Source organism: Aotus nancymaae, unplaced genomic scaffold (genome assembly GCF_030222135.1).
Source record: "Aotus nancymaae isolate 86718 unplaced genomic scaffold, 86718_ANA_hifiasm-v0.15.2.pri h1tg000018l, whole genome shotgun sequence".
In the NCBI taxonomy this organism is placed as follows: domain Eukaryota; kingdom Metazoa; phylum Chordata; class Mammalia; order Primates; family Aotidae; genus Aotus; species Aotus nancymaae.
Window position 1 is genome coordinate 3,079,272 of NW_026988430.1, and position 26,191 is coordinate 3,105,462.

Genomic DNA, 26,191 nt, shown 5'->3' on the forward strand with positions numbered 1-26,191 from the left:
AGGAGGATTTGTCCAGCCAGGACTGAAAACACAGCCTCCTCCCTCTATCCGGGGGACCTTCTCCTTTCACCGAAGCCAGAGAGGCAGGTGCAGTCTCCAAACCCACCCACAGCTGTCCGGGTGGGTCCTTGGTCTCCTAGAAAACCCCTTGGGCGCCAGGAACTGATTGTTCCCCTGCAGCCGCCCGTCTCCACCAGCTGCCTGCCCGGCCCCCCGAGAATCAGTCACTCAGCAGTTGCTCCTGAGGCTCCCGGGAATAGGCCGGGAAGGGTCCAGGACCAGCCTGCCCGGGAGAGCCACAGAGGTGCTGCTGACCCAGGGCAACCAGAATGTGGGAAGTGAATCATGATCTGTGCGGCGAAGGAAGCGCCACAAAACAGGAGCGCTAGAGTGCGCATGCGTGCGTGGAAACAGGAGGGCTAGGGTGCGCGTGCGTGCGTGGAAACAGGAGCGCTAGGGTGCGCGCGCGTGCGTGGAAACAGGAGGGCTAGGGTGCGCGCGCGTGCGTGGAAACAGGAGCGCTAGGGTGCGCGTGCGTGCGTGGAAACAGGAGCGCTAGGGTGCGCGTGCGTGGAAACAGGAGGGCTAGGGTGCGCGTGCGTGCGTGGAAACAGGAGCGCTAGGGTGCGCGTGCGTGGAAACAGGAGGGCTAGGGTGCGCGCGCGTGCGTGGAAACAGGAGCGCCAGGGTGCGCGCGCGTGCGTGGAAACAGGAGCGCTAGGGTGCGCGCGCGTGCGTGGAAACAGGAGCGCTAGGGTGCGCGTGCGTGTGTGTCCCTGTGAGTCAGTGTGCCCCTGCCCCCTACGGCTCCTCCCGCCAACAAATGTGCTGTGTTCCCAGAGCCCAGCCAGGCTCGCCCACCCACAGAAGCCCAGGATCTGCCACCTGTCAGGAATGCGGGGCTAGGAAATGAAAAACAGGGTTCTTGTCCAAGATCATTTATTGTTATTATTATTTTTCTCTTAATTGGATTCGGCATTTCTCGCTCCTCACACACATCCTCTCTGGTGGGGGATTCAAGTTTGTGCAAAGCACAAAGGAGCTTGTGCCCACCTGGGCCCCTGGCCAGCAGCATGGCTGGCTTTGATTAGAGCGCCTCTTCCCTGTCTGGGCTCGCCTGCCCCAGTCCCTGTGTGGTGCGTTTCCCTGCTCCTGACCCCTGAGTCTGGCCTCCCCAGCCTCTGCCTGCACCCTGAGCATCCCCAGGAGGGCTGGGAGGGCTGGGTGCCTGAGATGGTTCATGAAATGCCCTCATCGTTTCCCTTCTGCTAAGGACCCCTGATGCCTCCCGCTGCTGCCCTGCACAGGGCCCTTGCTAGGCCGTCCACTGAAGAACCCCAAGGAAACGTTCAGCAGCTGAGCCGTGCGGGAGGCCTGGGCTCAAGCCCGAGTCTCTTGGCGTGTACAGACCATCCCTGGCCAAACGCTAGGCTGCCGACACCGTCCAACCCGCTGGACTAACACTGTGGATGCTGCCTGGCCTGCCGGCTTCCAGATCACAAAGCCCTTCCCTCCCCTCCTGTCTTGCTGGCCCTCAGGGCCTGGCTCCCTGACATCCAACAAGCTGCCTCTCACTTCTCACCCTGAAGCCCACAGCTAGTAGAGCAGAGGTGACAGGGCGTTCCAGGGTGGCAGACAGGCTTGTGTTGCATATGAAAACAAGGTGATGCTGTAAATATCTAAGAATCTTGGTCCCCCAAAGTGACTCTTGCTGCCACCCCTTCCTCACCCTCCCCACTGACACCTTCCCAATCCCTGGCAAGCCAGGCTGGGATTCTAGACAAAAATTCTAACACTTTGTTCTTGCTAGAAATCACCGATACAATCCTTAGCTCAGCAAATTCAGTTTTCTGTATAGTTTATAAACATGGAAAGACATACGTTAGGTGACGGAGTGGGAGGGAGGACCTGTGCATTTGTATATATATATGCAGAGTGTGAGTATATATAAGTGGACGTAGTTATAAAACTGCACCTTCTGTGAGAACCTCATTGCCTGGGATGGAGTTTGAATTTCAGCCTCTGATGATCTTTCCTTTGGTAATTGGTTCTTGGACCCCAGCAGTTGGGCCTGGGTCTGCCAGGGTTGCCTGAGACATCAGGAAGGAGAGGCGCTGCCCCCAGGGAGGGGCTGAAGGTGGAGTTGGGTAGGATTCAGGGCAGGGTGACTAAGTGGCCTCAGGAAACAGCCAGGATGCCACCTGCTCGTGTGTGCCCGGACTGCGGCTGCCCAGCCTCGTGGGTGCGCCGCATTTGTTCCTCTCTGCGTCCTGCTTTCTCCAGGAACCATGGGGCCCTCCAGACCTCTCCAGACGATCGGGATTCTGCAGAGCCCCGCCGCCGCCACCGCCATCGGGGGCGATTGTCTCATTGTCGCTAGTGAAGGATGCACTCGGCATGCCTTTCACCGCCTTGCTGGAGTGGACGCGTCCGTGGGTGCTCTGCGGGGCTGGCGGGGACGGCTGGGTGAGACGTGCCAATCCCCTCCCGCCTAGGGCTGTACACTTTGGGTTTACAATCCACATGGCAGGGTCCAGACAGCAGCCGCGTGAAGACGCCTCTACCAGCCTTTTCCTGAAACCCAGCAGATCTTCCACTAGGAAAAAAAGAAGAAAATAAATTCTGTTCCTTGGTGGACACGTGGCAGTGCTGGGTGCTGACGCCCTGGGCCCTCAGCGAAGAGTGACCGCCAGCCCCAGAATCCAGGCCAGGAGGGAGGCCCCCAGGGAATGGCCCGAGGAGGCCTGCTGCACCCCACTGGGGGCACGGATGGGGGTCCTGCGGGCACACTTGCCCTTCCTCTTGGGCCGGGCGGTGGGCATGATGTCGAAGTCGAGCTTGTGCTGGTAGTCAGGGGCATAGTCTGGCAGCTCGGGGGCCTGCTTCCCGCCGCCCGCCTTAGAGATCTGGTTGCGGTTCCTGTGGCTGGTGCAGTTCTTGCCCGACTTCCTGTGGCCGGGCCGGGAGCCGGGCGGGTGGCCCTTGCCCCTGGTAGGGGCGTGGGGCAAGTGGTGACCCTTGCGGGCGGCCCTGTCCGTGGTGGTGAGCGTGTGCGACTTGATCTGGTGCGGGGACGCTGGTCCCGTGCAGTTCCGGAAGTCCTCGGCCCTCAGCAGCTTCAGGTCCTGGCCGTGCCGCCGCGCGGGGGACAGGCAGGGGACAGCGGAGCTGGAGCCCCGGAACCGCTGCAGCCACTCCCAGAGGGAGCGTGCTCGGCAGCCACAGTCCCAGGGGTTGCCGTTGAGACGGAGGAACTCCAGGGCCCCCAGCGGGGCCAGGCACGCGCCCTGCAGCTCCACCAGGCTGTTGTTGAAGAGGAAGAGCGTGGTCAGCCGGCGCAGGTCGTGGAACGCCTTGTGATGCACCCACTGCAGCCGGTTCTCGTGCAGCAGCAGCCGGTCCAGGTTCACCAGGCCCCGGAAGGTGCCCGGGCCCAGGCTCCACAGCTTGTTGCCGTGGAGAAACAGGTGGCTGAGGTTGACCAGGTCCACGAAGATGTCGTCCTGGAGGTACTCGATGTGGTTGTCCTGCAGGTACAGGTACTGCAGGCTGTGCAGGCCGCCGAAGACGCCGGCCGGCAGGGCGCTCAGCCCGCACTTGTAGAGGTAGAGGGCGTGGAGCTTGACCAGGCCCTGGAAGGTCTCGGGCGCCAGCGTCCGCAGCTGCCGGTTGTCGCCGAGGTCCAGCTCCTCCAGGTGCACGAGGCCCTCGAAGGTGCCGGGGTGGATGTGGGTGATGTTGTTGGAATAGACCCAGAGCGTGACCATGGCGGGGCTGAGGTGGCCCGGCTGCAGCAGGCTGATGCGGTTGTTCTGCAGGAAGACGCGCTCGCTGTCCACTGGGATGCCCTCCGGGATGGCCGCAAAATTGTGCGCCTGGCAGCTGACCGTCATGGGCGCCGGGTAGCACACGCAGTCCCGCGGGCAGCCGCCACCCAGGGGCAGTTCCGCAGCCACCAGCAGCAGCAGCACTTCCACACAGCACCCTGGCAGGGAGAGAGAGCACAGCCAGGTCAGGTGCTGAACAGGGGCGGGAGGCGGGTGCAGTGCAGGGGAGGACTAACACGGCGCCCTCCTGGGCCCACTGGGGCCACATCTTCACCTTGGCTGAGCTCAGTGAGAGCCTCACCCCTGCCTGGAGCAAGGTCAGGGTCAAGGGTCCAGGTCCAAGCCTGGAACCCATCTGGGACGAGAGGCCTCCCCTCCTTGGTGACCCACTTCTTGGGTCTGGGAGGTGTGTCTGAGGTGAAGGCCCTGATCACCCCCACACTTCCTCAGTTCCACCCCACAGATGCTGAGCCCCAGGCTCACCCGCTCCGGCTCTGTCACGCTGCGGGGGTGGAGGCCACGACCCAGGGACACCACCATCGGCTTCCCATTCTTCTAGCTGTGTCCCTAGCTGTTGTTATCTGTGCTCACGGAGAGTGGAGGGGCTCTTGCTGTCCTGAGGAATCTATTTATTTATTTTTATTTTTTACTTTACTTATTTATTTATTTATTTTTTGAGACAGAGTCTCGCTGTGTCCACCAGGCACCAGGCCGGAGTGCAGTGGTGCAATCTCAGCTCACTGCAATCTCCAGCTCCCGGGTTTGAGCAATTCTGCCTCAGCCTCCTGTGTAGCTGGGACTACAAGCACGTGCCACCACACCCAGCTAATTTTTGTATTTTTAGTAGAGAGGGGGTTTCACCATGTTGGCCAGGGTGGTCTCAATCTCTTGACCTTGTGACCCACCTGCCTTGCCCTCCCAAAGTGCTAGGATTACAGGTGTGAGCCACCACGCCCGGCCTTATTTAATTTTTTTTTTTTTTTTTTTTGAGACGGAGTCTTGCTCTGTCACCCAGGCTGGAGTGCAGTGGCATAATCTTGGCTCACTTCAACCTCTGCCTCCTGGGTTCAAGTGATTCTCCTGCCTCAGCCTCCCGAGTAGCTAGGATCACAGGCGTGCACCACCACGCCTGGCTAATTTTTGTGTTTTTAGTAGAGACGGGGTTTCACCATGTTGGCCAGGATGGTCTTGATCTCCTGACCTCAGGTGATCTGCCCCACTCAGCTTCCCAAAGTGCTGGGATGACAGGCCTGAGTCTCTGTGCCTGGCCAGAATCTCTTTATTTAAATCATTCCCAATTACAAGCAGAGCATGCATGCATGGCACCAAAGTTCACCTGAAATAATGTCTCCTTTACAGCGTCTTCCATGTCCTCAAAACAGAGGCAACACTCCCTCTAAGCCTCAGTTTCCTCATTTCTGAAATATAGACATGGCCAGGCATGGTGGCTCACGCCTGTAATCCCAGAACTTTAGGAGGCCGAGGGGGCAGATCACCTGAGGTCGGGAGTTCAAAACCAGCCTGGCCAACATGGCGAAATCCTGTCTCTACTAAAAATACAAAAATTAGCCGGGCATGGTGGCATGTGCCTATAATCCCAGCTACTTGGGAAGCTGAGGCACAAGAATCACTTGAACCCTGGAGGTTGCAGTGAGCCGAGATCACACCACTGCACTCCAGCCTGGGTGACAGAGTGAGACTTTGTCTCAAAATAAATAAATAAATGAAATAAAATAAAATACAGACAATAGCAGTTCTCCCTGGCAAAGCTGTGTGGATGCCTTGAGAGGCGCCTGTCTGTGAGGGCCTGGGGGTGACAGCAGCTGTCAGACCAAGGTTGCCCCATCCAGGCCCACCCTCGGTTCCTCCCCCCTTGCGACTCCCTCCAGCCCCCAGGCTGTGGCTGCAAAACCAGGCCTAGCCTCTCCACTGTCCAGAGCGTTTCCTCTGTAGCTTCCCTCTAATTGGGCATTAATTAGGCATTCGTTAATGGATCCTTAAAGTAATTTATTTTCGGATGTGTCCAGCCTGTGGTCGGATAATAGCCCCCGCGCTCATTATCGGAGCAGCCTTATTACCGACGACCGTCATTACCTGCCTTTTTCCAGGGTCGCAGCTGCCCCAGGCGGCCGGGCAGGCGCGCCGAGGTAGGGGGCGGGCTCCAGGCTCCAGGCGCCCACCCCGGATGGCCAGCCAGCCTTCTCCTCCCTGCCCGGCAGGCCTCCTGCCCCTTTGCTTCTGGCTCCGGCAAGGCCTCCTGTGAGAGTCAGGGCGCCCGGGGCAGCCGAGTCACTACTGCAGCTGTGCCCAAAGCTTGTGGGATGAGAAGCAGCCCCTCCAGCTGCTCTGGGGCCAGGCCTGCTCCTGCCTCGTGCCACTGCCGGCCCAGGCTCCCAGCCCAGCAGGCCTCGCCGCCACTGTCACCCCTCGTTCCTGGCAGAAACATCGTCGTAAATAAGTGACAGCTCCCAGCTGTTGGGAGTTACGGGCTCCCAGAGAGTGGCAGCTGCTTCCCGTCCCCCTGTAATCACCCGGCTTCGACTGACCATTTCCGACACATAAAAATCATCGCACATAATTTGTTTTTTTTGCATAATTGGGCTAGGTTGCGATTTCAGAGCAATTATGACTTCAGTGGTGGCGGCACAGCTTCAAGGACCCTTTCTGGGCCAAGCCAGGCTCTATGTGGCCTACACTACACTCCCCAGCCAATGTACAGCCCGCAGGCCGGGCCGAGGCTGCCGCCACCACTTCAGCCTCAGTTTCCCCTTCCATGTGTGGGAGATGATGGCAGTGCCCACTGTCGCCACTTGGAGGCTCAGGTCCTGCCTCCAGCCCCTGCGCCTGCCTCCAGCTGCCCAAGGAGCCCCACCCTGCAGGGGGAGGCTGGGAAGCCTGCCTCCTTCCTGAAGCCGCCACCCAGGGCTGGGAGGGGGCCCAACTCACACTGGCTGCCCCTTCCACGGAGCCGACACTCCCCTCTGGCTCAGCACGCACTCCTCACCCCTGCTCAGCCACTACCCTCCAGGACGGCCGCCCTGCAGGGAGCTTCTTTCCCGGGAGCGATCCCACTCTGCTGAGGGAGCCAGGGTGCCCCTCCCAGCTCAAGGGTGTCCCACATGTCAGGGGACAGGACCACAGCCAGGCCATTCTGTAAAGACAAAGCCATCTCCGTTCCTGAGTCTACAGCGAGAGAGAGGCCTCGAGGCAGGGGGACGGGTGATGTGTGTCCGGCTCAGCGCTAATCCCACTCGACATTTGTGCAGCTTATTGGAGTTTACAAAGTGCTTCCACTCACGCTCCCTGAGGCTTGGAACTGCCCCGGGTGAGGGCGTGGGGAGCCCTCCTCCACCCGACATGTGGCTGCTTCTGTGAGGCCCAGGATGGAGTTCTCTGAAATGACGCCCGGAGAAGCCTGGGCCCATGGAGAGATGTTTCCTGTCACACACAAAGCAGGGGCCTCCTAGGGATGTCGGGGAATGGGGAAACCAGGCAAGGACCCCAGTTTAGGTCAAAAGGCCAAATCCCGTCCCCCTGTCATCACCCGGGGTGACCCAGGGGTGGACTTGGTATCTGTGAGTGCGCCATGGGTGGGAGGGGTCAGAGGGCAGGGTGAGGTGAGGCAAGGCCCAGGGCAGGAACCCCCCTGCCCCGCCTCTGAGAGGGCTCCTGGCTCGTCGCTGGGCCTGGCTCACGTTCCCTGTCTCAAGGAAGAACAAGCCATTGTCTTGGGGGCCCCGGGCCAGGCGACAAGCCACAGGCCCCAGTGTGGGCAGCCCCTCCCTCCTGTCCCAATGCCTGAGGATGGTGGAGGGGCAGTCAGGGCTCTGAGTCCCAGGGCGCGCTCACCACCTTCAGTAAGGCTCAGATGCCGGGATCCAGGCCAGGGAAGCCGCCCTCCCAGGCAACCTGCCCCTCCTCCTGGAGAGTGGGGCATCTTGGCTGAGTGCTTCTGCAGCCTGGAAGCTGGCCCCATTTCCAAGATCTTGGACCAGCTGCCCCAGCTGGCCCTGCCACCTCTGGTACCCTGCGCCACAGCCAGCAGGTGCCCCAGTCTTGGACTGTCCCTTGCTGGGTTTCTCCCAGAGAGGCTGGCATAGCATTGCCACGGCTCCTCCCGTGCCCCTGCGTGCAGCCCTGGGGAGCCCCGACCCGCTGATTGCCTGATTAATGAACTAACAATGAGGCCCTCGCCTTTGCCGTGCATTTTAAGATTGCAAATTAGCAGGGATCAGGGTCTCTGTGGAGGAGCCCGGCACCCCCTCCCACCAGCCTCTTCATCCCCTCCGGGTGAGGCAGGGGTGGCTCTGCCCGAGGGGGCTGAGGAGGGCGAGGCTGGACCTCCCCCAAGGCTCCCCCGAGCTTTCCCTGGGGTGTCCCCTGTTCCTCCTCTCCTCCAGGGGCGCGCACTCGGCTGACTGCTCGGCTACCCCCAAACCTCCCGGCCTCCCACACATCTGAGCTCACCCGCATCTCCACAGCCTCATTCATTCACTTGCGGCCTGAGCCCCGGGGTGTCGGGGGTGCCAGTGGGGAGGGCCCAGAATGAGTGGGTGGGGGGGCAAGGGGGATCCTCATGCTCACTGGCAGACGGGAGTCTCTCTCACAAGAGCAGGCAGGCAGTCCGGCCAGGTGTACGGCCTACAGTAGACCCCTGGGGGGGTGTGGGAAGGGAGGGTGCTCAGGAAAGGCCCCTGCCACCCTTGTGCCACCTGCCAACATTGTTCTGTCACTGTCTGGAGTATGAATCTGGGAACTGGGAGGAGAAGTGTCCCTGCCTCACAAGGTTGCCTTAGGATTCCAGCCAGCACAGAGGCGTCAAGGACAGCTGGGATGGTGGTCAGGTCCTCCTTCCTGCAAACCCCCAAGTTCCTGCTTGCTGGGCAGGGAGCATGGGGGCAGAGGTGACCTGAGCATGGGGTAGGCACCCTACCCAGTCCTCTCAGCAGCCCAGATATGCTGCTGAGGGGCCTTGTGGGGCCTTGTGGGGCCAGATCTGCCAGGATGGGGAAGGGAAAGGCAGTGGCCACCACACGACAAAGGCCCCGCGGTGGGAGGGGGCGCCATGCCCATGCCTCTTCCTGCCCAGCTCTGCCGCTCAGCCTTTAAGTACGCAGAGCTTCCAAGGAGGCTGCAACCTCTGCTCAGCTGAGCTGGGGGAACCCAGAGCCATGGGGGCCAGAGGTCCCCTTTGTGACCAGCCCCGGCGGGGCCCTTGCTCCAAGCCCAGGCCAGCCAGTCATTGCTGTGGGGACTCCGCAGCTTTCCAGACCTAACTGTGCAGCAGAGGCCTCAGGTCGGCCCCCGGGACTGGCGCCCTGTCACAGAGGAGGAGACCAGGCCCTCGGGGGAAGCCACCGGCCACGGCATGAGGCTGGTGACAGGGCAGTGAGCAGTCCTCACCCGGCTGACGGCAAGGTCAGGGCTCTGCCCCAGTGTCACGCTGCTCGGGTGGCAGGGTGGCCTCCATGGAGGGCTGCTTGACCCTCGTAGCCCCAGAGCCTCGAGCTGCTCACCCCAACCTGCCAGCACTGAAGGGACTGCCACTCCCTGGGCCCGAGCGGGGATGGCCCAATGGGCTGGCATCCCCGCACCCCCCTGGACAGGGCCATGGGACTCTCTGAGTCTCGGAGACTGGTGAGATCCCTCTGGCTCTGCAACCCTCCCTCCCTCTCCCTGCTTTCCCCAGCCCTGCCAGATGCTTCTCTCCACCCAATCGATGCTAACCCAATGCTGGTCAGATAATAGCCTCAGGCCAGGCCGGCTGCACTTGGGGGCTGCTGGCGCCTTGGGCTACTTGGCCCTGTCCCTCCACGCTGCACCCAAGCACAGGCCACTTCCTGGGCAGCCCATCCTCCCCCTCCCCAGCACTGTCTGGAGCCTGGCCCAGCCCTAGTGACATGGAAGACAGCCAGGGCACAGCTGGATGTCTGTCACCAGCCCCTACTGCTGGACATGGGGTGTGGGGTGTGCAGGCTGGGCACAGGCTCCTCGTCCGTGGCATAGGGCATTGGAAAGAGTACAAGCTTTGAAGCCAGACAGATCTGAGTTTGAATCATAGCTCCTCCATTTTTTTTTTGTTTTTGAGACACGGCTCTGTCGCCCATGCAGGAGTACAGTGGCACAGTCATAGCTCACTGCAGCCTCAACCTCCTGGGCTCAGGAGATCCTCCCACCCTAGCCTCCCGAGTGGCTTGAAGTATAGGCCCACACCACCATGTCCAGCAAATTTTTTAATATTTTGTAGAGATGGGATCTCACTATGTTTTCCAGGCTGGTCTTGAACGCCTGGGCTCAACCTCCTGAAGTGCTGGGATCACAGGCGTGAGCTACCTCACCCGGCCCCAGGTCCCCGACTTAACCAGCATGTCCCCATGCTTGTGTGAGCCTCATCTTCCTCACCTGCAAAATGGGGCAGTCATTTAAAGCTCCAGCGTGGCCCCCCTGCCTCCCCCACGTCTCCATCTGTCACACGAAAGCCTCCCAGGCTGAGCGATGCTCGTCCCCCACAAGCCTCCTCCACTCACATATTCTGTGCCTCAGTCACAGGCGGCACCTTCGTTCCGGCTTCTCCAGCCAAACGCCTCAGAGTCAGGGTGCGTCCCCACTTTCTCTCACCCCACAGCCAGCCCCTCAGAAATCCTGTCTGTTCAACTTCAAAATTGCGTTCAGCTTCAAATTATATTTATTTATTTATTTATATAAAATATATATAATAATTTTTTTTTCTTGATGTCCAGGCTGGAGTGCAATGGGGTGATCTCAGCTCACTGCAACCTCTACCTCCCGGGTTCAAGCAATTCTCCTGCCTCAGCCTCCCTAGCAGCTGGGATTACAGTCGTGTGCCACCACGCCCTGCTAATTTTTTACATTTTCAGTAGAAATGGGGTATCGCCATGTTAGCCAGGCTGGTCTCGAACTCTTGACCTCAGGTGATCTGCCTGCCTTGGCCTCCCAAAGTGCTGGGATTACAGGCATGAGCCACTGCGCCCGACCTTATTTTACATTTTTTGAGACAGATTCTTGCTCTGTCACCCAGGCTGGAGTGGAGTGACGCGATCTCAGCTCACTGCAAATCTGCCTCCTGGGTTCAAGTGATTCTCCTGACTCAGCCTCCTGAGTAGCTGGGATTACAGGCACGTACCACCACACCTGGGTAATTTTTGTATTTTTATGGTTTCACCATATTGGCCAGGCTGGTCTCAAACTCCTGACCTCAGGTGATCTGCCTGCCTCGGCCTCCCAAAGTGCTGGGATTGCAGGGGTGAGCCACCAGCCTGGCCAATTTCAAAACGTATTTAGCATTTATCCACTTCTCATGGCCACCACCCCAGTCTGAGCAACCATCGCCTCTGGCCCGGACTGTGGCAATAGCCTCTAAGTGGTCCTTCTGCCCCACCGTTGCCCCTGTCTCATCTGATGCAGTCACCAGGGAGAGCCAGCAAAGTCTAAGTTAGAAGACGATGCGCCTCTGCTCACACCCTCCACGGCGCCCATCTCACTCAGTAAGGTCCCTCCAACTCTGTCCTGTAGCCCAGAGGCCCCGCTGGACCTGCGCTGCCATCCCCTCCTTCCTCCCCAGCAGCAGTGGCCTCCCTGGTGCCCGTCCTTCATGCCAGGCACCTCCACCTCATTCCCAGGGTGTCTGAGGGGCTCCCACCCTCACCTCACCATTCACGGCTCTGTTCCTCCCTCTTCCTCAGGTGCCCCACATCCCCTGAGGCCCTGACTGAGCAGCAGCCTGTTTTTGTGTGTTTTTTCTTTTTTTGAAATGGAATCTCACTCTGTCGCCCAGGCTGGAGTGCAGTGGCGCGATCTTGGCTCACTGCAACCTCTACCACCTGGGTTCAAGCAATTCTCCTGCCTCAGCCTCCCGAGTAGCTGGGACTACAGGCATGCGCCACCATGCCTGGCTAATTTATATTTTTAGTAGAGATGGGGTTTCACCATGTTGGCCAGGTTGGTCTTGAATCCCTGACCTCGTGATCTAATCACCTCAGCCTCCCAAAATGTTGGGATTACAGGTGTGTAATCTACCACACGCCCAAGCAGGCTGTTTTAAACATATCCTTCCCTGATTTCCACCCCCCCTTTTTTTTTTTTGAGATGCAGTCTCGCTCTGTGACCCATGCTGGAGTACAGTGGTGTGATCTTGGCTCACTGCAACCTCCACCTTCTGGGTTCAAGTGATTCTCCCGCCTTAGCTTCCCAAGTAGCTGAGACTACAGGCATGTACCACCACGCCTGGCTGATTTTTGTATTTTTAGTAGAAATGAGGTTTCACCATGTTGGCCAGGCTGGTCTGGAACTCCTGACCTCGGGTGATCCACCTGCCTCAGCGTCCCAAAGTGCTGGGATTATAGGCATGAGCTGCTGCGCCTGTCCAATTTTTAAATTTTTTAAATAGAGGTGGAGTTTCACTATGTTAACTAGACTTGTTTCCAATTCCTGGACTCAAGCAATCCTCCCACCTGGGCCTCCTCAAGTGCTGGGATCACAGGTGTGAGCCGCTGCGCCCGGACACCCTGTTCCACTTTACTCCGCAGCTTTCTCCCTCTTCTAATACGCCACATGATTTGCTGATTTTTCTTACTGATGTTCGACCTCTCTGCACTGAATGTTGACTCCGGGAGGGCGGTGGCTTCGTCTGGTGTGTTCTCCGCTGTACCCTCAGGGCCCAGGACACTGGCACCCGGCAGGTGCTCAGTCACATGGCTGATGAGGCAAGAACCTTTCTGTGTCAGCAGGGGACTGAGAGATGCTGCTCAAACAGCCCTAGGCCCTGGCTCCTAATAGGTGCTCAATAAACAGAGGGGTCCTTACCACAACCAAGGAGCCTTAGGTGACCGCACAGTGAGGAGAGCTCTGCAAAGGAACCCAGCACCAGGCCTGCCAGACGCCCACGGCAGGGTGACCAGGGCAGGCTTGCCCGGGACAGAGGGGTTCCCAGGATGCGGGACTTTCAGAGCTAAAACCACGACAGTCCCAAACCAACCAACCAACCAGCCGGGGTAGGTCAGTCGTCCCGGCCATGCAGGTCAGCCACATCCCTGCGCCTCCCTCAACAAAATCCCCTGAATGCAGGAAGCGGAGAGAACACAGGCAGGCCCTAGGCGCGCGTGTTCTCAGTCACCATGTGTCAGCTCAGTGCCTGCAGCCAGGAGGGCGGCCTGGCCTGGACGGAGCCTGTGCGTGGCGTGTGTACGTGTGTGCCGTGTGCGTGTGTGTGTGTGAATGTGTGTCTGTGCATGTGTGCTTGTGTGTTCATGCACATGTGCGGGCCTGTGTTTGTGTGTTTGCATGGCTGTGTACATGTGTGTGAATACACAGGCGTTCACATACAAACACATGCCTGTGTTTATAACATGAGACAGTCAGTGGGGTGGCAGCCTGGTCCCCTTCCTCCTGCTGTGTGCCTCACTCGCCCTCCTGAAAGGGGGCAGGGCCCTCTTCGGAGCAGAGACACCCATCCCGGGCTGTGAGCTGTCCCATCTCATCTTGGCACTTGCTCTGGCTTCGCCTTCAGCTGCCGCCCTCCTCCCGCCACGCTGAATTATGTACCCACTCCAGGTCCCTCCTGCACACCAGGCTCTCTCAGCTGGGAAGTGGACGGCCCCTTATTGGAATAACCTTTCAGCTTGCATCTGCCTCGCTAGCCCCTGGAGCAGGCCTGGCTGGGAATGCCACGCTAATTAGGCCGCCACGTTCTCGGGGGGCCTTGTCGGAGCAAGCCCCCACTCCCCGACCCTCTGCCCACCGGGTCTCCTGTCTCCTTGCTCTGAAGGTCTTGCACGGAGTGGGGGCTGGCGGCTGGCACCCTGGCTGCTCGGGACCCAAGTACTGGCCAGGCTGGAGAGGGGCCCTGTGGCGGCACATTTCAGTGGGCTGACCGAGGCTGGGCACTCAGGCCTGAAGTCTGGGAACTGGGGGTCACAGCGGCTGGCTTCTTGGGTGCACTCAGTGGGACTCCTGCGCCTGAATTGCTCAGCCAGCGCTGGTTGTATGGGTGGCCCTCCCTAAGCAGTGATGATTGCATGACTGCTAATGTTACCAGAGGGAGCTGCCCTCCACACCTGCTCAGGGCTCTCCCAGCCCCCAGCAGACCCTGGACCCTGGAACCCTGGCTTTCCCTTCACCCACCCTGATGCACCCAACCCACTGCAGAGGGACCCGACGTGTCAGATGCTGAGAAAGGGCTTTAGCCCAGGGCTGAGGGTCCCTGCCAGGCTGCAGCTGCAAGTGGGGACAGCGCCCTGACCTCTCTACTCGGCCACCCCATCCACCCAGCCCAACGTTGCCCGGGCAACGCTCCACAGGAAGCCCAGGGCCCGTGGCCTCTACCTACCCCTCCTGTGGCCTTTGCTTTCCAGGGCTCACAAAATGTGTCCTGTTATGCAAATTTGCTCCCTGGTCCCAGAACCTGAGTTGTGGCAGTGCAGACTCCAGGGCTGAAGGTTGAGGGCTTCTGAGAACTCGCCCTTCCGGGAACATTTGGTGAAGGCTCTGGGGCCAGGACTTGGCACCCTGTGGAGCCAACTGCCCCTCCCCCTCCCCCAAAGCTACAGCAAACTGTAGACCACCCACCGCCAGACAGGCCCACCCAATCCCAATCAGGTGTGTTTAGTGGGGCGGGGCTACCTCTGTGGGGGCGGGCCTGGCTGGAAATGCCTTGCTAATTAGGCTGCCACATTCTCAGGGGCCTTGTCAGAGCACCCCCCAGCTCCCCTACCCTCAAGCTGGTTCAAGACCAGCCTGGCCAACATGCTTGAGCCCCGTCTCTACTGAAAATACAAAACTTAGCCAGGCTAGTGGCGGGCATCTGTAATCCCAGCTACTCGGGAAGCTCAGGTGGGAGAATTATCTGAACCTGGGAGGTGGAGGCTGCACCCTCAGTGGCAAATGTCTGTTTGTGATGACTGCCCGGGGGTTCAGGAGGGGCGTGAGCGGGAGGGAGTGGGTGGGGACCTACTCTTTTTGAAGGCCCTGGTGCTGGGCAGGCCAAGGTGCCCACAGCACAAAGCAGAAGCAGGGAGCCCGGCTTCGAAAGGCAGGTGCAGAATCCCCTGCCAGCGGCCCTTGCTCCCGTCCCTGAAAGCCGCCCCTTCTCTGCTGTGAGTGAAAGGTGCTCAGAACCGGCATCTAGAGCTCTGGGTACAGCCCAGATCCTATCACCCGGTTCTGAATCTGTCCCCACGCCTTACTCATCCAGAGTGACTGAGCTCCCGGCTTCCTTCCACAACAGCCGGAGGCTCGGCGCCTTCCCTCCTGGGGCCGACATTCTCCTGGGGGTGCAGTCGAACCCAAGGAACTAGATAAGCCCCAAATCACGGATCGTGGTAAGCGGTGGGGACAAAAAAACAGGGTTTAGAGAGAGACAAAAGAAGGGACCTAGCTTAGCTGTGTGCACTCGGAGGCCTTCCCTCCCTGGTGACATCTGCATTGAAACCTCAAAGAGAAGAAGGAGCTGAGGAGCAGCGTTCCAGCTCCAAAGGCCGTGGGGCAGGACTGAGCTTGGCCTGGACAAGGGCAGAGGGGCAGGACATGAGGTCGGAATGGGGAAACCTGGGCCTTGCGTGGCCTTAAACAACACGGGAGGGCCGGGCGTGGTGGCTCACGCCTATAATCCCAGCACTTTGGGAGGCCGAGGCGGGTGGATCACAAGGTCAAGAGATCGAGACCATCCTGGTCAACATGGTGAAACCCCTGTCTCTACTAAAAATACAAAAAAAAAAAAATTAGCTGGGCATGGTGGCGCGTGCCTGTAATCCCAGCTACTCAGGAGGCTGAGGCAGGAGAATTGCCTCAACCCAGGGGGCGGAGGTTGCAGTGAGCCGAGATCGCGCCATTGCACTCCAGCCTGGGTAACAAGAGCGAAACTCCGTCTCAAACAAAACAAAACACGGGAAAGGGTTTGGAGCTAATTCTGGGTGTGATGAGAAGCCACTGATGAGCCTGGGATGGGAGTGACAGGACTGGGTTTGGATTTGGGAGGTTGTATTTGGAGGGTGAGTTGACGGGGAGTGAGGAGCTGGGCCTGTGGCCGTGAGAGACCTTCAGGGACCTGAAGAGGGCAGGGGCCGTGGAGACAGACAGTGGCAGAGGGACTGACAAGTGCTGGGATGGGGACCGACAGGACACACAGACGGATTGGGGTGAGGGAGGTGACGGGGCCACGGGCGGCTTCCCAATCCTATTCCAGATGGCAGAGAGGATGCGGGCATCACTATGAGACTAGAGGAGTGAAACAGGAAAGCAGGCCCGGGGCATCCAGGGGCGCGGCTGAGGACGCGGAACATCCAAGAAGCCGTAGAGAGATGTTTAGCTGGCGGCAGCTGGATGCACGAAACTGGCGCCCAGAGGTCGGCCATGCACTTGGCAGCCGTCGGCACAGAGAGGGCGTGTAAATCTGTGGGAATGAGGCCGACACAGTGGCTGACGCCTGTCATCCCAGCACTTTGGGAAGCCAAGGCGGGTGGATCGCTTGAGGTCAGGAGTTTAAGACCAGCCTGGCCAACATGGTAAAACTCCATCTCTACTAAAAATACAAAAATTAGCCGGGTGTGGTGGAGGGTGCCTGTAGTCCTAGCTACTTGGGAGGCTCAGGCAGGAGAATCGCTTGAACCAGGGAGGCAGACATTGCAGTGAGCTGAGATCACGCCACTGCACTCCAGCCTGGGTGATCCCATCTGGAAAAACAAAAAGGTTTCCAGCCAGGTGCGGTGGCTCACGCCTGTAATCCCAGCACTTTGGGAGGCCGAGGCAGGTGGGTCACAAGGTCAAGAGATCGAAACCATCCTGGCCAACATGGTGAAACCCATCTCTACTAAAAATACAAAAATTAGCTGGGTGTGGTGGAGGGTGCTTGTAACCTCAGCTACTCGGGAGGCTGAGGCACAAGAATTGCTTGAACCTGGGAGGCAGAGGTTGCAGTGAGCCAAAATCCTGCCACTGCACTCCAGCCTGGGTGACAGAGTGAGACACAGTCTCACTACTTGGCCATACGGTGAGTTTCTCTCTGTAAGGCCAGCTGCCTCGCCAGCAGCTTGGACACCGCCACCCCCCGCCCCGCTTTTTTCCGAAAGCTCGGACATGCTCGGGTTGTTCCCTTCTCCCCTTCTTGCACAGCCTGGCTTTCCCTTAAAGAACCCAGTATGCAAGCAGGGTCTTGTGATTCCAGCCAACAGCAGCCGAGTCTTTCTAGCCAATAGCAGCTGAGTAATTCTAACCAATAGCAGCCAAGTCCTGTATGCAAACAAAGGCTTGCAACCTTACCCAATAGTAGTCCTGCTCTCCCACAACCAATCGGGCTCTTCCACTCCCTATAAAACCCCACATCTGAGAGGCGTCTGTGCGACTTCTGCGGCCCTTCCTGTCGGACCGCAGAACCTCGCCCGGGAGCCTGAATAAACCCTTCATATTGGATCTTCTTGTGTTGGCCTCAGTTTCTTCCTTTTAAACTCGGCAAGAACAAACCTTACACACCCTCTCTCTCTCTTTCTGTGTGTGTGAAAGTAAGTATGTTAAGAAAGTAAAAGAATTAAAGAATGATTACTCCATAGGCAGAGCAGCCTCTATTAAAAAACTTAAAATTAAACTATATAATAAAAAATAGTAAACACGCAGGATTGAGGCTTTTGGCAACACAACACTTTTGGGGAGAGGAAAGGGGGAGTCAGCCAATGAGAAGGAACAGCCAGGAAGGTGAGAGGAAACCCAGAAAGTGCAGCATCACCGAAGCCACAAGTGTTTCAGGAAGGCGGATGATTTCGGAGGCCGAGGTGGGTGGATCAGGAGGTCAAGAGATCGAGACCATCCTGGCAAACATGGTGAAACCCTGTCTCTACCAAAAATCCCAGCTGGGCATGGTGGTGCGTGCCTATAATCCCAGCTACCCAGGAGGTGGAGGTTGCAGTGAGCCAAGATCACACCACTGCATTCCAGCCTGGGGGTTAGAGTGAGAGTCCATCTAAAAAAAAAGGAAGGGAGGTAACACCTGTGATGACGACTGCCATCATCATAGATATTGATGAGGGCAGAGAAGCGACCCACTGATTTGGCGACTTGGAGGCAACTGGAAGAGTCTTTCCGGGCGGAAACGCAGGGGCAGAAGGCATATGGAGTGGAACGAAGATTGAATAGGAGTGAGGTTGCAGGAGCAGGACCGGCTGCGATGTGCAGAGATGGCAAGGCAGCCACCATCCTAACGGCTCAGGGACAGCAGGACGGCTGAGGCTCTGCTCCAGGACCCGGGCCTAGAGGACACCCTCTACCCAGAAGGCAGCTGGTCTCCGCACAGAAGGAAAGGAAGTGGACGAGGCCCCTGCACTTTTGTTTCAAGCGACACATGTCTCTCCTGTTCACATTTCACTGGTCAAAGTGAGTTACGGGCCCCAGCTGCCATCATGGATGAAACCCCCAGGGGAATCTGGGGACTCGTGAACATCTGTGAGCACCCAGAGACCACACTGCAGGATGCTTTGCCGTGGGGGGTGGTGGAGAAACGGGGCAGGACCTGGAGGGCCATGGGTCAAGCAAGGTTGGTTTTTTCTTTTTTGAGAGAGTTTCACTCTGTCGCCCAGGCTGGAGTGCAGTGGTGAAATCTCAGCTCACTACAACCGCCGCCTCCTAGGTATTCTCCTGCCTCAGCCTCCCGAGTAGCTGGTACCACAGGCGCCTGCCACCATGCCTGGCTAATTTTTGTATTTTTAGTAGAGACAGGGTTTCACCATGTTGGCCAGGCTGGTCTCGAACCCCCGACCTCAGGTGATCTGGCCTCAGTTTCTCTCTCCTCCTGAGTCATGCTGTCGGCACACAAACAGGCTCTAGTTTCTTCTATCTTGGTGGCTCAGGCCTGTAATCCCAGCACTTTGGGAGGCCGAGTCTGAGGAGAAAGAGGACAGGATGGCACAGGCCTTCCCTGTCATGGGTAATACCCTAGTCACATGGGAGACGGGCGGAGGGCGCCTCTTGGTGGCGGGGATGGGATGGGGGAGGTGGAACATTTCAAGTGAAACCAGTCAGCCCGCCGCTGTGGCTTGCTCTGGTGATATTAGCGGCTTGGTACAGCGGGAGGCGGAGAAGCGTTCACCCAAGGCTGGGTTTTCCAGTGAGTACTGCAGTCAAGGAAGGGTGAGGAAGTTGAAGGTGTTTGCCAACAGGAGTTTCTAATGCCCACCGACCCAGCCTCTGCCCAGGTTCTCACCTCTGCTGGGCTGTCGGGGCTGTATGACGCCCTCCAGTGAAGCCTGACCACAAACACCCAGTTCCTGATCTCTACAAGCAGACCAGCTTTTCCCATGCCCACCGGACAGGATGCTGTGGCCACTGGTGGCTCTTTGTGGCCACTTAGCCACCAAACTCTCTTCCTCTGTTTGAGAGTTCTCCATGTATGTAAATGAGCTATTTTCTACCAATCGGAGCTGCCAGGAACACGAACTTGCTTCCCCAGCCTCAAAGGACCCCGGCTGGGCTCTGTCCCTCAGCACACCTACCCCAGACTCAACTAGCAAATAACCGGAAACAGGCAGGATTCATGGCGGTGGCAGAGCCAGCGGGGGCTGGCGACTGGGCGGGAACACTGGAGGTGCAGGTGGAGGTTTCTTTGCCCTCACTGGGGGCACTGCTCCTGCCTGTGGAGCCCGCAACCCTCTGGGAGGTGGTGAGTTACCTGACAGCCTTGAAATAAGTCTGGGTTTTCACTTATATGGGGCAGGACTGGTGTCTGCTGCTGGCAAATAAGAATCTTCCCTGATGCTGGGTCCCTGTAGCTCAGCTCGGGTTCCGGGCTGAGACAGATGTGCCCATCTGTGCACCCCAGTCTCTGCTCTGAGGCTTCCCGCTCCCCTCTCCCTGCCTTCCTGGAGCAGCAGCTGCCTGGGAAGGTGAGTCAGAAGGCAGCACCAAACGCAGTGGCCAGGGTCAGACAGTGAGACTCTGCCCCAGGAGCTTGACTCCGAAGCAAGCGACGGGTCCAGAGCCCTTTCATCCTGGTGGTGCCATCCTGGGGACACTGTCCACTAGACCTTTATACCAAGACCCCGGCGCCACCCTGGAGTCCTGCCGTCCCAGAGCTGCGTTGCTCACCTTCTCCTCTGGGTCTGCGGGCCACCCTCCCCATCTTCATTCTGCACAGGTCCGCCCAACCTGCCTCTTCTTGGCTATTAAGATCCAAACTTCCTTCAGAGGCAACCACGTGCTCCTCTAGAGGAGCCAGCTCTCCTCCTGCCGAGGTGAGTCTCTGTCTACTGTTTACTCCACTGTCTGGGGTGGATTTAAACAGGAGCATGGGACTCAATTCTGACCTATGAGACACAAAGGAACGTTTGCTGAAGGACTTCTGGAAACATTTGTCTTCCTCCTTAAAAGGGACACAGGGGCCGGGTGCAATGTGTCACAACCATAATCTTAGACTTTTGGGAGGCTGAGGTGTCAGGATCACTTGAGGCCAGGAGTTTCCGGCTGCAGTGAGCTATGATTGTGCCACTGCACCCAGCCCGTGTGACAGAGTGAGACCTCTTCTCTAAAAATAAAGATTAAGGCCTCAACCTCGGGGGCTCAAGTGATCTTCCTACCTCGGCCTCCTGAGTAGCTGGGACTACATACCTGTACACAGCTAATTTTGCATTTTTTGGAGAGATGGGGTCTAACTATGTTGTCTAGGTTGGTGTCAAACCCTGGGCTAGGCCGGGCGCGGTGGCTCACGCCTATAATCCCAGCACTTTGGGAGGCTGAGGCGGGTGGATCACGGGGTCAAGAGATCGAGACCATCCTGGTCAACATGGTGAAACCCCGTCTCTACTAAAAATACAAAAAATTAGCTGGGCAAGGTGGGGTGCACCTGTAGTCCCAGCTACTCGGGAGGCTGAGGCAGGAGAATTGCTTGAACCCAGAAGGTGGAGGTTGCGGTGAGCTGGGATCGTGCCATTGCACTCCAGCCTGGGTAACAAGAGCAAAACTCTGTCTCAAAAAAAAAAAAAAAAAGAAGTTTTAAAAGGATTGGGGGACACAAGGAAGAGATGTTCTACTTCCTGCTTCTGGGTGTGGTTGGACAAGCATGAAATTCATGGCCCTGAACCCCCATCTTTCAACCATGAGGGGGCCAGCCCAAAGGCTAATAGCAGCTTGCCAGGACTACAGAGTAAAATGGGGAGAACCTGCATACACGGTGATCTCGCTAAGCCAATGAGTAAACCAATCCTGGAATCTCCAAACTTCCTCTTATAGAACATAAATTCGCTGTTTAAATTAAATCATTTTGGGTCGGATTTTCTTTTTTTTTTTTTGAGACAGAGTCTCACTCTGTCACCAGGCTGGAGTGCAGTGGCGTGTTCTCGGCTCACTGCAACCTCCAATTCCCTAGTTCAAGTGATTCCCCTTCCTCAGCCTCCCGAGGAGCTGGGATTACAGGCACATGCCACCACGCCCAGCTAATTTTTGTATTTTTAGTAGAGATGGGGTTTCACCATGTTGGCCAGGATGGTCTCGATCTCCTGACCTCGTGATCCACCCACCTCGGCCTCCCAAAGTCCTGGGATTACAGGCGTGAGCCACCACGCCCAGCCTGGATTTTCTTTTTTTTATTTTTATTTTTATTTATTATTATTATTTTTTAAAGATGGGGTTTCTCCATGATGGCCAGGCTGGTCTTGAACTCCTGACTTCGGGTGATCCACCCACCTCGGCCTCCCAAAGTGTTAGGATTACAGGCGTGAGCCACCACGCCCGGACTCATGGATTTTCAATTACTGTGTCCAAAAGCTTCCCAACACACCTTCTAGTGAATTCGTTTTTTGCTTAGTCAGACAACAGCTCTCTTGCTAAAAAAAAAAAAATCTAACTTATGTACTGAGTAACTCTGTGGCTCGGCTCAGATGGGACCTGCTCCAGGAAGCCTCTCCTGACCCTTCTTTCTTTCTTTTCTTTCTTTCTTTCTTTTTTTTTTTTTTGAGACAGAGTTTTGCTCTTGTCACCCAGTCTAGAGTGCAGTGGTGTGATCTCAGCTCACTGCAACCTCTGCCTCCTGGGTTCAAGTAATTCTCCTGCCTCAGCCTCCCAAGTAGCTGAAATTACAGGCTCTTGCCATCATGCCCAGTTAATTTTTGTATTTTTAGTAGAGACGGGGTTTCATCATGTTGACCAGGCTGGTCTCGAACTCCTGACCTCAGGTGATCCATCCACCTTGGTCTCCCAAAGTCTGGTATTACAGGCATGAGCCACCGCGCCCGGCCCACTCCCACTCTCTTCTCTCTTTACCCCCAGAGGCGCAGCACTGCTGGGTGTCCAGCTGGTTCCTGGTACATAGAGGTCATCCTGCTGTCTGTCAAGTAAATGAATCAATGAATGATTTCACTGATGTCATTCATTCCAGCCAAAAGCAAACCTCCCAGGTGCTTTGGTTAGCCCAAGTGGCCTTATTGTGGGAAAATGGGGATATATAATAAGATGCAGGGCCAGGCGCAGTGGCTCACCCCTGTAATCCCAGCACTTTGGGAGGCCGAGCCCAGACAGATCACGAGGTCAAGAGATCGAGACCATCCTGGCCAACATGGTGAAACCCCATCTCTACTAAAAATACAAAAAAATTAGCTGGGCATGGTGGCACACGCCTGTAGTCGCAGCCACTCGGGAGGCTGAGGCAGGAGAATCACTTGAACCCAGGAGGTGGAGGCTGCAGTGAGCTGAGATCACGCCACTGCACTCCAGCCTGGGTGACAGTGTGAGACTGTCTCAAAAACAAACAAACAAAAAAAACAACAACAAAAACCATAAGATGCAGCAGCCAGAGGATCCCAGGGCAGGCTCCTTGTGCTTCCAGGATAAGTGACTGCCAGGTATTCAGGCCTCACCTCATAGATCATTCCCCTTGGACCCTTCACAGAACCTGTTCTCACTGCCCTGCAGAGTCTGAGAATTTCCCATCCCAGGCCTTGAATCACCTTCTCTTCTCTGTCAGCCTGAGCACCGCCCTTTTACTAGGGACCCACCTCCGGCCGGCCACCAGCCCCTCCCAGCTTCTGACCTCAGCCCAGGAGGGTGGGCCCAGGTAGCATTCAGCATGGGCTGGGTGTGTGGGCCCCAAACCCTATTTTTTCCCTATAAAGTTTTTCTTTAATATCACTCATCATTATTTACTTCCAAAATAATGCTTGCCAGGGCTGGGCGAGGTGGCTCACACCTGTAATGCCAATACTTTGGGAGGTCAAGGCAGGAGGATGGCTTGAGCCCAGGGGTTTGAGACGACAGCCTGGGCAACATAGTGAGACTCCATCTCTATGAAACATTTTAACAGGCCAGGTGCTGTGTCTCACACCTGTAATCCCAGCATTTTGGAAGGCTGAGGCAGGCAGATCACGAGGTCAGGAGTTCAAGACAAGCCTGGCCAATATGGTGAAACCCTGTCTCTGCTAAAAATACAAAAATTAGCTGGGCGTGGTGGTGCACACTTGTAGTCCCAGCTACTCGGGAGGCTGAGCACTGCACTCCAGCTTAGGTGACAGAGCGAGACTCCATCTCAACAAAAAAAAAAATTTTTTTAACAATTAGCCGGGTGTGGTGGCACATGCCTGTAGTCCGAGATACTCAGGAGGCTGAGGCGGGAGGATCACTTGAGCCCAGGAGGTCAAAGCTGCTGTAAGCCATGATCCTGCCACTGTACTACTTCAGACTGGCTAAAAGAGTAAAACCCTATCTCAAAATAATAATAATAATTTATTATTTTTGAGATGGAGTCTCACTCTGTAGCCCAGACTGGAGTGCAATGGCGTGATCTGGGCTCACTGCAAACTCTGCCTCCTGGGTTCAAGCGATTCTCCTGCCTCAGCCTCCCGAGTAGGTGGGATTATAGGCGCCCACCACCATGCCTGGCTAATTTTTGTATTTTTAGTAGAGACAAGGTTTCGCCATGTTGGCCAGGGTGGTCTCGAACTCCTGACCTCAAGTGATCCGTCTGCCTTAGCCTCCCAAAGTGCTGAGATTACAGGTGTGAAATAAGTATTGTTAAATTAAATTAAATAATACTTGCCAGTTGTGGAAAACATGAAAAGTACATAAGTAAAAAGGAAGAAGAATCACTAAAATCCCATTACCCTTGACAGCCGTTGACAGAGCCTTGCTGTATCTTCTTTCAATACTTCCTTTTTTTATATGGAGCTATATAAAATTTAAATAAAAATTTTATTTAAAGAAATAAAATTGGGATCACGCTATATATGGAATTTCTGTATCCTGCATTTTCTACTTAAGACCATTCCATTCACGCAGCAGCTCTCAGGGGGTCTTTATCTTCGAGGCTGTGTACTAGGGGAAGGGCAGGGAGCCCAGCAGGAAGGGGGGCCCCACCGCCCAGGGAAGGGCAGTTGGCGAATCAGGCACGTGTCCAGCACCACGCCCAAATACACCTGCAGCTTGGAAAGCGGAGTAAAGATCCAGGTAGCTAAGAGAACTGTGGGGTTCCCTCATCCGTGGGGCTGTGAAGTTTTGGAGGGTCTGAAGGCTGAGGACTCAAGTCGAGTTGTCAGGGGAGGGGGAATTCCAGGCAGAGGTAGCAGCCTACGCGGAGAGCTTGAGGCCAGAGGAATCGCACAGCTAAATAACACAAGAGTGATGTGGTAACAGGCAAGGTGTTTAGAGACTGCAGAGGATCCCGCTGCCGGAACAGATGGTAATTTATTTATCTGTGGAACAGTTAGATTGTTTCTCATTGTTCACTGTTACAAATGATCATGGCAGAAATCGGTAACAGTTGCCTCCTGGGAGGGCTCTAGGGGAGCTCTCGGACTGGGGCGAGGGAGACATCACTGTATCCCTATTGGGAACTCTTTTTTTTCAGACAGTCTCACTCTTGTTACCCAGGCTGGAATGCAATAGTGCAGTCTCGGCCCACTGCAACCTCTACCTGCCCGGTTCAAGCGATTCTCCTGCCTCGGCTTCCCGAGTAGCTGGGATTACAGGCGCGAGCCACCACGCCTGGCTAATTTTTGTATTTTTAGTAGAGACGGGGTTTCACTATGTTGGCCAGGATGGTCTCAATCTCTCGATCTTGTGATCCACTTGCCTCGGCCTCCCAAAGTGCTGGGATGACAGGTATGAGCCACTGCGCCTGGCTGGGAACTTTTTTTTTTTTTTTTTTGAGACGGAGTCTCACTTTTGTTGCCTAGCCTGGAGCGCAAAGGCGCAATCTCGGCTCACTGAAACCTCTGCCTCACCAGATCAAGTCATTCTCCTGCCTCAGCCTCCCAAGTCACTGGGATAATAGTTACTTTTACGACGTTGACCAGCGTGGTCTCGAACCCCTGACCGCAGGTGATCCACCCGCCTCGGCCTCCCAAAGTGTTGGGATTACAGGCTTGAGCCTCCTCACCCAGCCAGGAACTTTAGATGTATTTACCATATGACCGATCTATTGATTATTTTCAAGAGTCAGTTAAATTAAAATTAAATAATGAAAAAAAAAACAATTAAATAATGTTGGAATGAGCATCTTTGTACTCGTGGCTTGGTTCAATACCTGACCCTTCCTTAGATCAGACTGACTGGGTCCAAGTCCTCTTGACATCTGCTGATGAGGCACCTGTCCCAACATTCAGCCCCTAAAACCAGAAGTTCTACACTGAGAAAATCACCAGCTGTGGGAGCTTCCAGAGATTCAGCGCTTTCCTCTATTTGTCTTCCCAGCTGGACTGTGAGTGCCCAGAAGAGACAAGGCTGGTGTGAAGAGGAGACCGTGGATGACGGAAGGGGTTAACAGGTGCTGCATCCCCTCTGTGTGCCAGGCCTACCCATGCTGGGGGTGTCCACATACACTCACTGAACAGTCTCCTTGAATTATTTTAAAGGTTAATATTGGCCGGGCGCGGTGGCTCACGCCTGTAATCCCAGCACTTTGGGAGGCCGAGGCGGGTGGATCACGAGGTCAAGAGATTGAGACCATCCTGGTCAACATGGTGAAACCCCGTCTCTACTAAAAATACAAAAAAAATTAGCTGGGCATGGTGGCGTGTGCCTGTAATCCCAGCTACTTGGGAGGCTGAGGCAGGAGAATTGCCTGAACCCAAGAGGCGGAGGTTGCGGTGAGCCGAGATGGCGCCATTGCACTCCAGCCTGGGTAACAAGAGCGAAACTCCGACTCAAAAAAAAAAAAAAAGGTTAATATCCTCATCTTACACCTGAGAAAAATGAGCCACAACAAAGTGAGGTGGCAGGGCCGGGCGTGGCGGCTCACACCTGTCACCCTAGCACTGTGGGAGGCCGAAGCAGGTGGATCACCTTAGGTCAGGAGTTCAAGACCAGCCTGGCCAACATGTCAAAACTCCGTCTCTACTAAATATACAAAAATTAGTTGGGCATGGTGGCGTGTACCTGTGATC

At 56.4% G+C, this 26,191-nt stretch overlaps 1 protein-coding gene across 1 annotated transcript in view; it reads right to left on the minus strand.

The window, feature by feature from the left end:
* Positions 1–826: 826 nt before the first annotated feature.
* Positions 827–26,191, minus strand: part of RTN4RL1 (reticulon 4 receptor like 1) — an 89,845-nt gene continuing 64,480 nt past the window's right edge. Inside the window, exon 2 of the mRNA XM_064378021.1 lies at positions 827–3,985. Within this exon, the coding sequence (XP_064234091.1) occupies positions 2,673–3,985 (1,313 nt within the window). The 3' untranslated portion in view covers positions 827–2,672. The remainder of the gene's footprint in view (positions 3,986–26,191) is intronic.